General features: G+C 38.5%; 1 protein-coding gene across 2 annotated transcripts in view; it reads right to left on the reverse strand.

Moving 5' to 3' along the window:
- Positions 1-14,230, reverse strand: part of LOC121387428 (1-phosphatidylinositol 3-phosphate 5-kinase-like) — a 126,458-nt gene that overhangs the window by 3,637 nt on the left and 108,591 nt on the right. For both annotated transcript variants that reach the window (XM_041518540.1, XM_041518539.1), the window contains 5 exons: positions 13,727-13,806; positions 6,568-6,671; positions 4,994-5,122; positions 3,754-3,850; positions 1,866-2,027 (listed from right to left, as the gene is read on the reverse strand). In XM_041518540.1, the coding sequence (XP_041374474.1) occupies positions 1,866-2,027; positions 3,754-3,850; positions 4,994-5,122; positions 6,568-6,671; positions 13,727-13,806 (572 nt within the window). The remainder of the gene's footprint in view (positions 1-1,865; positions 2,028-3,753; positions 3,851-4,993; positions 5,123-6,567; positions 6,672-13,726; positions 13,807-14,230) is intronic.

The raw sequence follows: 14,230 nt of genomic DNA on the forward strand, positions 1-14,230 counted from the left end.
CATAGACTTCTTTGATAAATGACTGCCTACCATAGACTTCTTTGATAAATGTCTGCCTACCATAGACGTCTTTGATAAAGGACTGCCTACCATAGACTTCTTTGATAAATGACTGCCTACCATAGACTTCTTTGATAAATGTCTGCCTACCACAGACTTCTTTGATAAAGGACTGCCTACCATAGACTTCTTTGATAAATGACTGCCTACCATAGACTTCTTTGATAAATGTCTGCCTACCATAGACTTCTTTGATAAATGACTGCCTACCATAGACTTCTTTGATAAATGACTGCCTACCACAGACTTCTTTGATAAATGTCTACCTAAAATAGACTTCTTTGATAACTGCCTGCCATAGACTTCTTTGATAAATGACTGCCTACCACAGACTTCTTTGATAAATGCATAAATAAAAATTCACAAATCAAATCAATAAATAAAAATGACATAAATCATATAAAATAAAATGAATAAATAGATATAAATAAACAAATGATGAGAATAAAATTATAATTTAAAAAATAGCAATGAAAAGGAACTCAACAAAGAATAAATATAAACAAGAGTACTGGTGAGGTACATGATACGCCCATCAGGAGTTTGATGGAAAACCATATCTATATTAATGAATATGTTACGGGTATGATTCAAGTCTAATTATGTGAAATTTTTGCAATGGGATGGATGAAGAGTTTGTTTTGGACCAATCACCATCCCAAGTTGTTCCTACATGTGTGGTTTGATGGTCCTGTATGCAAGACATGGTCCAGACAAGGATTTACAGTTATGTGCAATAGACCGTGAAAAGTAGGTCACAGTGACCTAGTAATAGAATGTGACACACTGCTATCCCAAGTTGCTCTTACATGTGAGGTTTGATGGTCCTGTATCCATCTGTATGCAAGATATGGTCCAGACAAGGATTTACTGTTATGTGCAGTAGACCGTGAAAAGTAGGTCACAGTGACCTAGTAATAGTACACAACACACCACCATCCCAAGTTGTTCCTATATGTGAGGTTTGATGGTCCTGTATGCATCTGTATGCAAGATATGGTCCGGACAAGAAAAAGTTAACAGAAGGATGGATGGACGGACAGATAACGTCATACCATAATACGACCCATCATAGATGGACGTATAAAAAGAAGACAGTGACAAATTAAACCAAATCAAAACTAAAAAAACCTAACCATAGGCGTATAGGCTCTCATGTTTGTAGGGGGTGGACAGGCTGATTTTTGCCAAAAAATTCATCGAAAATGGCCGAATCTGGATAGCAACATTTATTCATATTAACAATACTGCCAAAAAGCTACATAGGGTTGCAAACAAATAAATATGTATTTTTACATGGATTACAAATAATATTGTACGTTGAATGGTGGAAATATATGATGAAAAGGTTTCAGGCCAGCTCATTTGGCCCGAATGTCTCCATACTTTTTGCCCAAATTGATTATTTTCTTCAGCACTGGGAGAGCGGTTGTCCCCCCTGACCCGTCTCGCACATCGGTGGACCCATTGGGCGAGACGTAGCCTAGTGGTAAAGCGCGCGGTCTGGGATCGATCCCTGTCGGTGGACCCATTGGGCTATTTCTCTTTCCAGCCAGTGCTCCACTACTGGTGTAACAAAGGCCGTCGTATGTACTATCCAGTCTATGGGATGGCGCATATAAAAGATCCCTTGCTGCTATTCAAAAAGTGTAGCCCATGAAGTGGCGACAGCGGGTTTCCTCTCTCAATATCTGTGTGGTCCTTAACCATATGTCTCATGCCATATAACCATAAATAAAATGTGTTGAGTGCGTCGTTAAATAAAAGATTTCCTTCTTCCTGTCTTGTACACTTATGAAACTAACCAATGATTCCAACAACAAGTTCCTTCTTGGTTTCGTCGAGACCGACGAGGAGGGAGTAATCCATGATGAGGTTTGCTGACAGGAAGTCCGAGTCACTGTCGATGGCTGTCTTCAGAACAGCCTTCGAGTACGGGCGCATATACAGCGGGGAATCAACACTCACTGAAACACAAAATAACAGAAATATATATAACAAAATATTACAGTTTAGGCGATTCAACACTTACTGAAACACAAAATAATAGAAATCTGTACAATCAAATATTACAAAGTTTATAGTTTCATTTTAAATGATTCTTTGAGTATGGACACATGTAGAGCAGGGAATCAACACTCACTGAAACACAAAACAAATATTACAAAGTTTCAGAATTACTTCTTTTAAATTATTTTTAGAGTATGGATGCATGTAGAGGGACGAATTGACACTTGCTGAAACACAAAACAGAAATCTATACAATTAAATATTACAAAGTACAGGGTGTTTCTTCTTTTTAATTACTCTTCAAGTACAGATGCATGTAGAGGGGGGAATCGAAACAAAACGACGGAAATCAATATAATAAAATATTACAAAATTTATAGTTTCATTTTAAATTACTCTTGAATTTATGGTCATAGATCACAATTATTTAAAGTTAGAAGTTTTTTGTTTTGTTTAACGACACCACTAGAGCACATTGATTAACTAATCATCGGCTATTGGATGTCAAACATTTGGTAATTTTGACATAGAGTCTTAGAAAGAAAACTTGCTACATTTTTCCATTAGCAGTAAGGGATCTTTTATATGCACCATCCCACAGACAGGATAACACATACCAGTCTTTGATGCCTTTAGTACACTGGCTGGAACAAGAAATAACCCATTGGGCCCACCAATGGTGACCAATCCCACACTGACTGCACATCAAGCAAACGGTTTTACCACTGAACTACGTTCTGCCCTCCCCTCCTCCCCCCCCCCCCCATTTATTTATGCCATAGGTTTCAATATATTAATAATATTAATAATATCAGTAGTTGCTTGATTTTTTGTTTTATGTGTGAATATATTTCTAGAAATCAACTGGATAACTGGAACCAGCATGCCATATATTTTTATCCCATATAAGGCAGAGTTGCTTGACAAATGACCTACTAAATGGTAAGGGAGGTAATTCTAAGCTGGACGTAATATTGTAGTTAAAATGGACGTAATTCAAATCACTAATAAGATAAGGACATTTTGGAGCAGATTCTCTCCACCGAACATTATGGCTCAAACTACAAAATGAAAAAATTGCAAATGTAGAAGAAAGGGAGGTAATTCAAACTCAAATACTTAGAAAGCTAATCAGTACAATACTGTTTAACAGAACAGTCAATGGATTCATGCTGGCCAATTTGGATAAGGGGCAGATAATAATAATAATAATAATCTTTATTTAAAGAAGGTTACACAAATAGTAGTACACTAATCTCCCTTGTGGCCTTCTGTCTATTAAGTATTAAATATTATTACTCAACATATAATGAAATAAACAATGTAATAACAAAACACAACATAATTATTCTTCATTAAATGCATCGAAACTATAAAGTAAATACCCATGATGCATACATAATTAATACAATTTTGTTTACATATACAAACAAATGTTATCACAACTTGATATAATCATAAACAAATATAATTTAAATGGACAGACTCCTGAGTAAAGATTTTACTGAACATTACCAAGAGCCAGTGTTGTTACACTGGATACAAGGATACACTTTTTTTAATAGAGTCTGGGATTGTATTCCATGTTTCAACACTGGAATATCTGAAGGAGTGTTTATACAATTCAGTGTTGGGTGTAAACTAAATATCAGGTAAGTAAAACAATTAGAGATCTATATATACGTTTGAGTAGATTCTCGTCAAGGTGTACAAGGTCTTCGTATCGTTTCCCCGACGTGTTGATCAGACGATTTCTCAGTGATCCCTTTAAGTCGTATTTCTGAAACATTCAAACACAATATTCAGCTCATTCGTACACCAGAGCATATTGATTTATTAATCATCGGTTACCAGATGTCAATCGTTACTCACTGAAACCCACTGCAGTGCTGTGGAAATTATCCAGACACTCAAGAACTCTCAGTTGCTGAGGGGCAAGATGTAGCTCAGTGGTAAAGCATTCGGTTGATGCGCGGTTGGTCTGGGATCGATCCGCGTCGGTGGGCCCATATGCATCACAACCAGCATATCAAAGGCCGTGGTATGTGCTATCCTGTCTGTGGGATGGTGCATATAAAACATCCCTTGCTGCTAATTGGAAAGAGTAGCCCATGAAGTGGCAACAGCGGGTTTCCTCTCTCAATATCTGTGTGTGGTCCTTAACCATATGTCTGACACCATATAACCATAAATAAAATGTGTTCGAGTGCATCGTTAAATAAAACATTTCCTTCTTCCTTACTCAGCTGTTTGGTTCATCGAATTACTTTTACACTTTTAACAGTTGTCCTGTCTTGTATACAGTGGCGTACCTAGTGTATGGCAGCTATGGCATGTGCCCAGGACACCATTTGAAGGGGGGAGGGGCACCACTTGAAGGGGGGTGGGCACCACTGAGCAGTTTCTATAAAGTCAGATGTCATCTATCAGATGGGTGTCAGATGTTTGGACAAGGGCACAATTTCAGTGTTTGCCATTTTACGTAGGTACGCCACTACCTGTATATACATTTTGAGACTAACTGAATAGAAAGACAATGTTAGGAATATGGTGAGGCAAGTTTATGAGTTTATTAAAACTGTAGTTGTGTTTGTATTTTGCATTAGTAAATGATGTTATAATATGGTGAGGTAAAATTGTGAGTTTATTAAAACTGTAGTTGTGTTTGTATTTTGTATTAGTTAATGTTATAATATGTGGAGGTCAGATTGTGAGTTTATTAAAACTGTAGTTGTGTTTGTATTTTGCATTAGTAAATGATGTTATAATATGGTGAGGTAAAATTGTGAGTTTATTAAAACTGTAGTTGTGTTTGTATTTTGTATTAGTTAATGTTATAATATGTGGAGGTCAGATTGTGAGTTTATTAAAACTGTAGGTGTGTTTGTATTTTGCATTACTAAATGATGAGACTACAACAGACCTGAGCAATTCTTCGGTTGTAGAAGAGATTTTCCATCACCAGCAGATCCTGTTTGAGTGCTGTGTTGGTCTGAGTGTTGCGGAATCCGATCCGATAAACACCTAGAATCTTTGCCAAAGCGGTCGGCTTCTGAATAAAACAAAATATCACCTCGTAAACTTCAATCTCAGAACATCTGTCAAAGCGGTCGGTTTCTGAATAAAACAAAATATCACCTCGTAAACTTCAATCTCAGAACATCTGTCAAAGCGGTCGGTAAACTTTCTGAATAAAACAAAATATCACCTCGTAAACTTCAATCTCAGAACATCTGTCAAAGCGGTCGGTTTCTGAAACAAAACAAAATATCACCTCGTAAACTTCAATCTCAGAACATCTGTCAAAGCGGTCGGCTTCTGAATAAAACAAAATATCACCTCGTAAACTTCAATCTCAGAACATCTGTCAAAGCGGTCGGCTTCTGAATAAAACAAAATATCACCTCGTAAACTCCAATCTCAGAACATCTGTCAAAGCGGTCGGCTTCTGAATAAAACAAAATATCACCTCGTAAACTTCAATCTCAGAACATCTGTCAAAGCGGTCGGTTCTGAATAAAACAAAATATCACCTCGTAAACTTCAATCTCAGAACATCTGTCAAAGCGGTCGGCTTCTGAATAAAACAAAATATCACCTCGTAAACTTCAATCTCAGAACATCTGTCAAAGCGGTCGGTTTCTGAATAAAACAAAATATCACCTCGTAAACTTCAATCTCAGAACATCTGTCAAAGCGGTCGGCTTCTGAATAAAACAAAATATCACCTCGTAAACTCCAATCTCAGAACATCTGTCAAAGCGGTCGGCTTCTGAATAAAACAAAATATCACCTCGTAAACTTCAATCTCAGAACATCTGTCAAAGCAAATGGTTAGCTGCAGTATTTCCATGTCGGTATGGGACTACTTGACAGGTCTGTGCTTCTCGCTTGCTGTCAGTTGAGCTATCTCGGTATCACCCGAGCCCTGGGTGCCATGAAATCATTCCCCATGGGGGGGGGGGGGGGTGTCATACACTCAGGAGACACACCCATAATGGCACCCGTGAAGTTAGTGACACTCTTGTGTATGTGGCCTTACACCTACCCATTGAGCCGAGCGGGGCACTCACTTACACCTACCCATTGAGCCGAGCGGGGCACTCACTCTGAGTTGGAGCTGGCGCTAAAATGAAAAATCAATCATTGCATCATGTTGGAGCAGGTACTAGAATCATGTTAGGCATCATGTTAGGCATCATGTTAGGCATCACATTAGGCACCACGTTTGGCACCACGTTAGGCACCATGTTTGGCACCATGTCTGACACCATGTTAGGCATCATGTTAGGCACCATGTCTGACATCATGTTAGACATGAACCCAGTACGTAACAGTTTTAATTTTAAGTTCAATGTTTAACCACTACACCACCGAAATACACATTTTTTTTGCCTTATACTGGACACCAGCAAATAAATAAAGCATAATGAAGGCAAGTGGATGTAGTAAAAATAAAGAATCTACTAGTACTTCATTATTTTAAAAACTACTTACCTTTTCGGTATAAGCCTTGGAAATGTATTTGAAATATTCTGGACCGAACTTCTCAAACGATTCTATTTCCATGTTGGACATTTGCTTTAGAATAAATCGATCATCTGTATTTAATAATAATAACTGTTAAAATATACACAAGCTCCTGCTGTGCAACATGCTGGAAGAAAAAAAACATTTCTGTGGCAAAACAAATTCAATTTTAACAATGTTTATAAGACAGAATGTGTTTAATTCTTTTTATAAAAATAAATAACAAAAAAACATAAATCCCACACTCTAACCCCTCCCCCCCAACACTAACAACCAGATATGTGTTCTGATAAATATAAACACTCTAACTTTTTAATATTAAAATGACACATATACATGTGGATTTTAAAAACTTAATCAGGGCTTCTAGATTATGGTAGCCCTACTCCCACGGCTAGTGATATTCACTGTAATATGACACACATAAAACTTAACCAGGCCTTCTAGATTATGGTAGCCCTACTCCCATGGCTAGTGATATTCACTGTAATATGACACACATAAAACTTAATCAGGGCTTCTAGATTATGGTAGCCCTACTCCCATGGCTAGTGATATTCACTGTAATATGACACACATAAAACTTAATCAGGGCTTCTAGATTATGGTAGCCCTACTCCCATGGCTAGTGATATTCACTGTAATATGACACACATAAAACTTAATCAGGGCTTCTAGATTATGGTAGCCCTACTCCCATGGCTAGTGATATTCACTGTAATATGACACACATAAAACTTAATCAGGCCTTCTAGATTATGGTAGCCCTACTCCCATGGCTAGTGATATTCACTGTAATATGACACACATAAAACTTAATCAGGGCTTCTAGATTATGGTAGCCCTACTCCCACGGCTAGTGATATTCACTGTAATATGACACACATAAAACTTAACCAGGCTTCTAGATTATGGTAGCCCTACTCCCATGGCTAGTGATATTCACTGTAATATGACACACATAAAACTTAATCAGGGCTTCTAGATTATGGTAGCCCTACTCCCACGGCTAGTGATATTCACTGTAATATGACACACATAAAACTTAATCAGGGCTTCTAGATTATGGTAGCCCTACTCCCACGGCTAGTGATATTCACTGTAATATGACACACATAAAACTTAATCAGGGCTTCTAGATTATGGTAGCCCCACTCCCACGGCTAGTGATATTCACTGTAATATGACACACATAAAACTTAATCAGGGCTTCTAGATTATGGTAGCCCCACTCCCACGGCTAGTGATATTCACTGTAATATGACACACATAAAACTTAATCAGGGCTTCTAGATTATGGTAGCCCCACTCCCACGGCTAGTGATATTCACTGTAATATGACACACATAAAACTTAATCAGGGCTTCTAGATTATGGTAGCCCTACTCCCATGGCTAGTGATATTCACTGTAATATGACACACATAAAACTTAATCAGGGCTTCTAGATTATGGTAGCCCTACTCCCACGGCTAGTGATATTCACTGTAATATGACACACATAAAACTTAACCAGGGCTTCTAGATTATGGTAGCCCTACTCCCACGGCTAGTGATATTCACTGTAATATGACACACATAAAACTTAATCAGGGCTTCTAGATTATGGTAGCCCTACTCCCACGGCTAGTGATATTCACTGTAATATGACACACATAAAACTTAACCAGGGCTTCTAGATTATGGTAGCCCTACTCCCACGGCTAGTGATATTCACTGTAATATGACACACATAAAACTTAATCAGGGCTTCTAGATTATGGTAGCCCTACTCCCACGGCTAGTGATATTCACTGTAATATGACACACATAAAACTTAATCAGGGCTTCTAGATTATGGTAGCCCTACTCCCATGGCTAGTGATATTCACTGTAATATGACACACATAAAACTTAATCAGGGCTTCTAGATTATGGTAGCCCTACTCCCACGGCTAGTGATATTCACTGTAATATGACACACATAAAACTTAACCAGGGCTTCTAGATTATGGTAGCCCTACTCCCATGGCTAGTGATATTCACTGTAATATGACACACATAAAACTTAATCAGGGCTTCTAGATTATGGTAGCCCTACTCCCACGGCTAGTGATATTCACTGTAATATGACACACATAAAACTTAACCAGGGCTTCTAGATTATGGTAGCCCTACTCCCATGGCTAGTGATATTCACTGTAATATGACACACATAAAACTTAATCAGGGCTTCTAGATTATGGTAGCCCTACTCCCACGGCTAGTGATATTCACTGTAATATGACACACATAAAACTTAATCAGGGCTTCTAGATTATGGTAGCCCTACTCCCATGGCTAGTGATATTCACTGTAATATGACACACATAAAACTTAATCAGGGCTTCTAGATTATGGTAGCCCTACTCCCATGGCTAGTGATGTTCACTGTAATATGACACACATAAAACTTAATCAGGCCTTCTAGATTATGGTAGCCCTACTCCCATGGCTAGTGATGTTCACTGTAATATGACACACATAAAACTTAATCAGGCCTTCTAGATTATGGTAGCCCTACTCCCATGGCTAGTGATATTCACTGTAATATGACACACATAAAACTTAATCAGGCCTTCTAGATTATGGTAGCCCTACTCCCATGGCTAGTGATGTTCACTGTAATATGACACACATAAAACTTAATCAGGCCTTCTAGATTATGGTAGCCCTACTCCCATGGCTAGTGATGTTCACTGTAATATGACACACATAAAACTTAATCAGGGCTTCTAGATTATGGTAGCCCTACTCCCATGGCTAGTGATATTCACTGTAATATGACACACATAAAACTTAATCAGGGCTTCTAGATTATGGTAGCCCCACTCCCACGGCTAGTGATATTCACTGTAATATGACACACATAAAACTTAATCAGGCCTTCTAGATTATGGTAGCCCTACTCCCATGGCTAGTGATATTCACTGTAATATGACACACATAAAACTTAATCAGGGCTTCTAGATTATGGTAGCCCCACTCCCACGGCTAGTGATATTCACTGTAATATGACACACATAAAACTTTATCAGGGCTTCTAGATTATGGTAGCCCTACTCCCACGGCTAGTGATATTCACTGTAATATGACACACATAAAACTTAATCAGGGCTTCTAGATTATGGTAGCCCCACTCCCACGGCTAGTGATATTCACTGTAATATGACACACATAAAACTTAATCAGGGCTTCTAGATTATGGTAACCCCACTCCCACGGCTAGTGATATTCACTGTAAAATTACACACATAAAACTTAATCAGGGCTTCTAGATTATGGTAGCCCCACTCCCACGGCTAGTGATATTCACTGTAATATGACACACATAAAACTTAATCAGGGCTTCTAGATTATGGTAGCCCTACTCCCATGGCTAGTGATATTCACTGTAATATGACACACATAAAACTTAATCAGGGCTTCTAGATTATGGTAGCCCTACTCCCACGGCTAGTGATATTCACTGTAATATGACACACATAAAACTTAACCAGGGCTTCTAGATTATGGTAGCCCTACTCCCACGGCTAGTGATATTCACTGTAATATGACACACATAAAACTTAATCAGGGCTTCTAGATTATGGTAGCCCTACTCCCACGGCTAGTGATATTCACTGTAATATGACACACATAAAACTTAACCAGGGCTTCTAGATTATGGTAGCCCTACTCCCACGGCTAGTGATATTCACTGTAATATGACACACATAAAACTTAATCAGGGCTTCTAGATTATGGTAGCCCCACTCCCACGGCTAGTGATATTCACTGTAATATGACACACATAAAACTTAATCAGGGCCTCTAGATTATGGTAGCCCTACTCCCATGGCTAGTGATATTCACTGTAATATGACACACATAAAACTTAATCAGGGCTTCTAGATTATGGTAGCCCCACTCCCACGGCTAGTGATATTCACTGTAATATGACACACATAAAACTTAACCAGGGCTTCTAGATTATGGTAGCCCTACTCCCATAGCTAGTGATATTCACTGTAATATGACACACATAAAACTTAATCAGGGCTTCTAGATTATGGTAGCCCTACTCCCACGGCTAGTGATATTCACTGTAATATGACACACATAAAACTTAACCAGGGCTTCTAGATTATGGTAGCCCTACTCCCATGGCTAGTGATATTCACTGTAATATGACACACATAAAACTTAATCAGGGCTTCTAGATTATGGTAGCCCTACTCCCACGGCTAGTGATATTCACTGTAATATGACACACATAAAACTTAATCAGGGCTTCTAGATTATGGTAGCCCTACTCCCATGGCTAGTGATATTCACTGTAATATGACACACATAAAACTTAATCAGGGCTTCTAGATTATGGTAGCCCTACTCCCATGGCTAGTGATATTCACTGTAATATGACACACATAAAACTTAATCAGGGCTTCTAGATTATGGTAGCCCTACTCCCATGGCTAGTGATGTTCACTGTAATATGACACACATAAAACTTAATCAGGCCTTCTAGATTATGGTAGCCCTACTCCCATGGCTAGTGATATTCACTGTAATATGACACACATAAAACTTAACCAGGCCTTCTAGATTATGGTAGCCCTACTCCCATGGCTAGTGATATTCACTGTAATATGACACACATAAAACTTAATCAGGCCTTCTAGATTATGGTAGCCCTACTCCCATGGCTAGTGATGTTCACTGTAATATGACACACATAAAACTTAATCAGGGCCTTCTAGATTATGGTAGCCCTACTCCCATGGCTAGTGATATTCACTGTAATATGACACACATAAAACTTAATCAGGGCTTCTAGATTATGGTAGCCCCACTCCCATGGCTAGTGATATTCACTGTAATATGACACACATAAAACTTTATCAGGGCTTCTAGATTATGGTAGCCCCACTCCCATGGCTAGTGATATTCACTGTAATATGACACACATAAAACTTAATCAGGCCTTCTAGATTATGGTAGCCCTACTCCCATGGCTAGTGATATTCACTGTAATATGACACACATAAAACTTAATCAGGGCTTCTAGATTATGGTAGCCCTACTCCCATAGCTAGTGATATTCACTGTAAAATTACACACATAAAACTTAACCAGGGCTTCTAGATTATGGTAGCCCTACTCCCATAGCTAGTGATGTTCAGTGTAAAATTACACACATAAAACTTAACCAGGCCTTCTAGATTATGATAGCTTCACGCCCACGGCTAGTGATATTCAATGTAATATGACACACATAAAACTTAATCAGGGCTTCTAGATTATGGTAGCCCTACTCCCATGGCTAGTGATATTCAATGTAATATGACACACATAAAACTTAATCAGGCCTTCTAGATTATGGTAGCCCTACTCCCATGGCTAGTGATATTCACTGTAATATGACACACATAAAACTTAATCAGGCCTTCTAGATTATGGTAGCCCTACTCCCATGGCTAGTGATATTCACTGTAATATGACACACATAAAACTTAATCAGGGCTTCTAGATTATGGTAGCCCTACTCCCATGGCTAGTGATATTCACTGTAATATGACACACATAAAACTTAATCAGGGCTTCTAGATTATGGTAGCCCTACTCCCATGGCTAGTGATATTCACTGTAATATGACACACATAAAACTTAATCAGGCCTTCTAGATTATGGTAGCCCTACTCCCATGGCTAGTGATATTCACTGTAATATGACACACATAAAACTTAATCAGGCCTTCTAGATTATGGTAGCCCTACTCCCATGGCTAGTGATGTTCACTGTAATATGACACACATAAAACTTAATCAGGCCTTCTAGATTATGGTAGCCCTACTCCCATGGCTAGTGATGTTCACTGTAATATGACACACATAAAACTTAATCAGGGCTTCTAGATTATGGTAGCCCTACTCCCATGGCTAGTGATATTCACTGTAATATGACACACATAAAACTTAACCAGGGCTTCTAGATTATGGTAGCCCTACTCCCATGGCTAGTGATATTCACTGTAATATGACACACATAAAACTTAATCAGGGCCTCTAGATTATGGTAGCCCCACTCCCATGGCTAGTGATATTCACTGTAATATGACACACATAAAACTTAACCAGGGCTTCTAGATTATGGTAGCCCTACTCCCACGGCTAGTGATATTCACTGTAATATGACACACATAAAACTTAATCAGGGCTTCTAGATTATGGTAGCCCTACTCCCATGGCTAGTGATATTCACTGTAATATGACACACATAAAACTTAATCAGGGCTTCTAGATTATGGTAGCCCTACTCCCATGGCTAGTGATATTCACTGTAATATGACACACATAAAACTTAATCAGGGCTTCTAGATTATGGTAGCCCTACTCCCATGGCTAGTGATATTCACTGTAATATGACACACATAAAACTTAATCAGGGCCTCTAGATTATGGTAGCCCTACTCCCATGGCTAGTGATATTCACTGTAATATGACACACATAAAACTTAATCAGGGCTTCTAGATTATGGTAGCCCCACTCCTATGGCTAGTGATATTCAAAGTTGGGCTAGTAAATAACTACTACTGCCATGCCTGACAGCTAGTGTAGGGTTTCTTGATTATGGTAGCCCCACTCCCATAGCTAGTGATATTCAATGTTGGGCTAGTAAATAACTACTACTGCCATGCCCGACGGCCAGTGCAGGGCTTCTAGATTATGGTAGCCCCACTCCTATGGCTAGTGATATTCAATGTTGGGCTAGTAAATAACTACTACTGCCATGCCCAATGGCTAGTGAAAAAAAAGAGAGAAAAAAAAAAAAGAGTCAAATGTTGAAGTCCATTTTGTAAATATGAATATCCTGACCCAACCCCCAATGTTAGTGTTTTTAATCTCTATCTCCCTCTTTAGGTAACATATCTGATTATAACTATTATTTAGTAACATTGTTTTAACTTAATGTAAAGTAGGGCTGGCTAGTGAATGTTTAATCGTGGCTAGTAAATTAAAAAAATCACTGATCCCATGGCTAGTGGATTTTAAAACCATTCTAGAAGCCCTGACAATATATATTTCCTTCAAAATCTAAAGTTAAAATGTCTGGCAAAAACACTTACCGTCTGTTTTACAAAATGTCGATCCAGATTTGCCTCCCTTGGCTTCCCATGGTTTACATCTGCTTAAAGATCGGATGAACCTGAAAAAATGGTTATGGACATATTAAATATTTTTTTAAAAACAATTTGTTTGCTACATGTTTTTTCTAATGTATACATTTTGCTTTGTTTAACCACACCACTGGAGCACATTGATTAATTAATCATCGGCTATTGGATGTGAAACATTTGGTAATTCTGACTGGTAGTCATCAGAGGAAACCCTGTCAAAAATCATTAAATCCCTATGAAAGTGAACCTTGATCTACAACTCTGCATGATAAACTTATATGCAAAATTTCAGCTCAATATTTTGAGGCATTGTGTAAAACAAAGTCTGGAAAACTATATATGGAGCTGAAACCAACAGTCCCTTCTGGTTGGACCGGCAGGGCACAAAAACAAGAAACATCACACACACACCCTTCACCCCCCTCCAGTATTTACCGGTCTTAGACTCAGTCG

Source organism: Gigantopelta aegis, chromosome 13 (assembly GCF_016097555.1).
Source record: "Gigantopelta aegis isolate Gae_Host chromosome 13, Gae_host_genome, whole genome shotgun sequence".
NCBI lineage: Eukaryota > Metazoa > Mollusca > Gastropoda > Neomphalida > Peltospiridae > Gigantopelta > Gigantopelta aegis.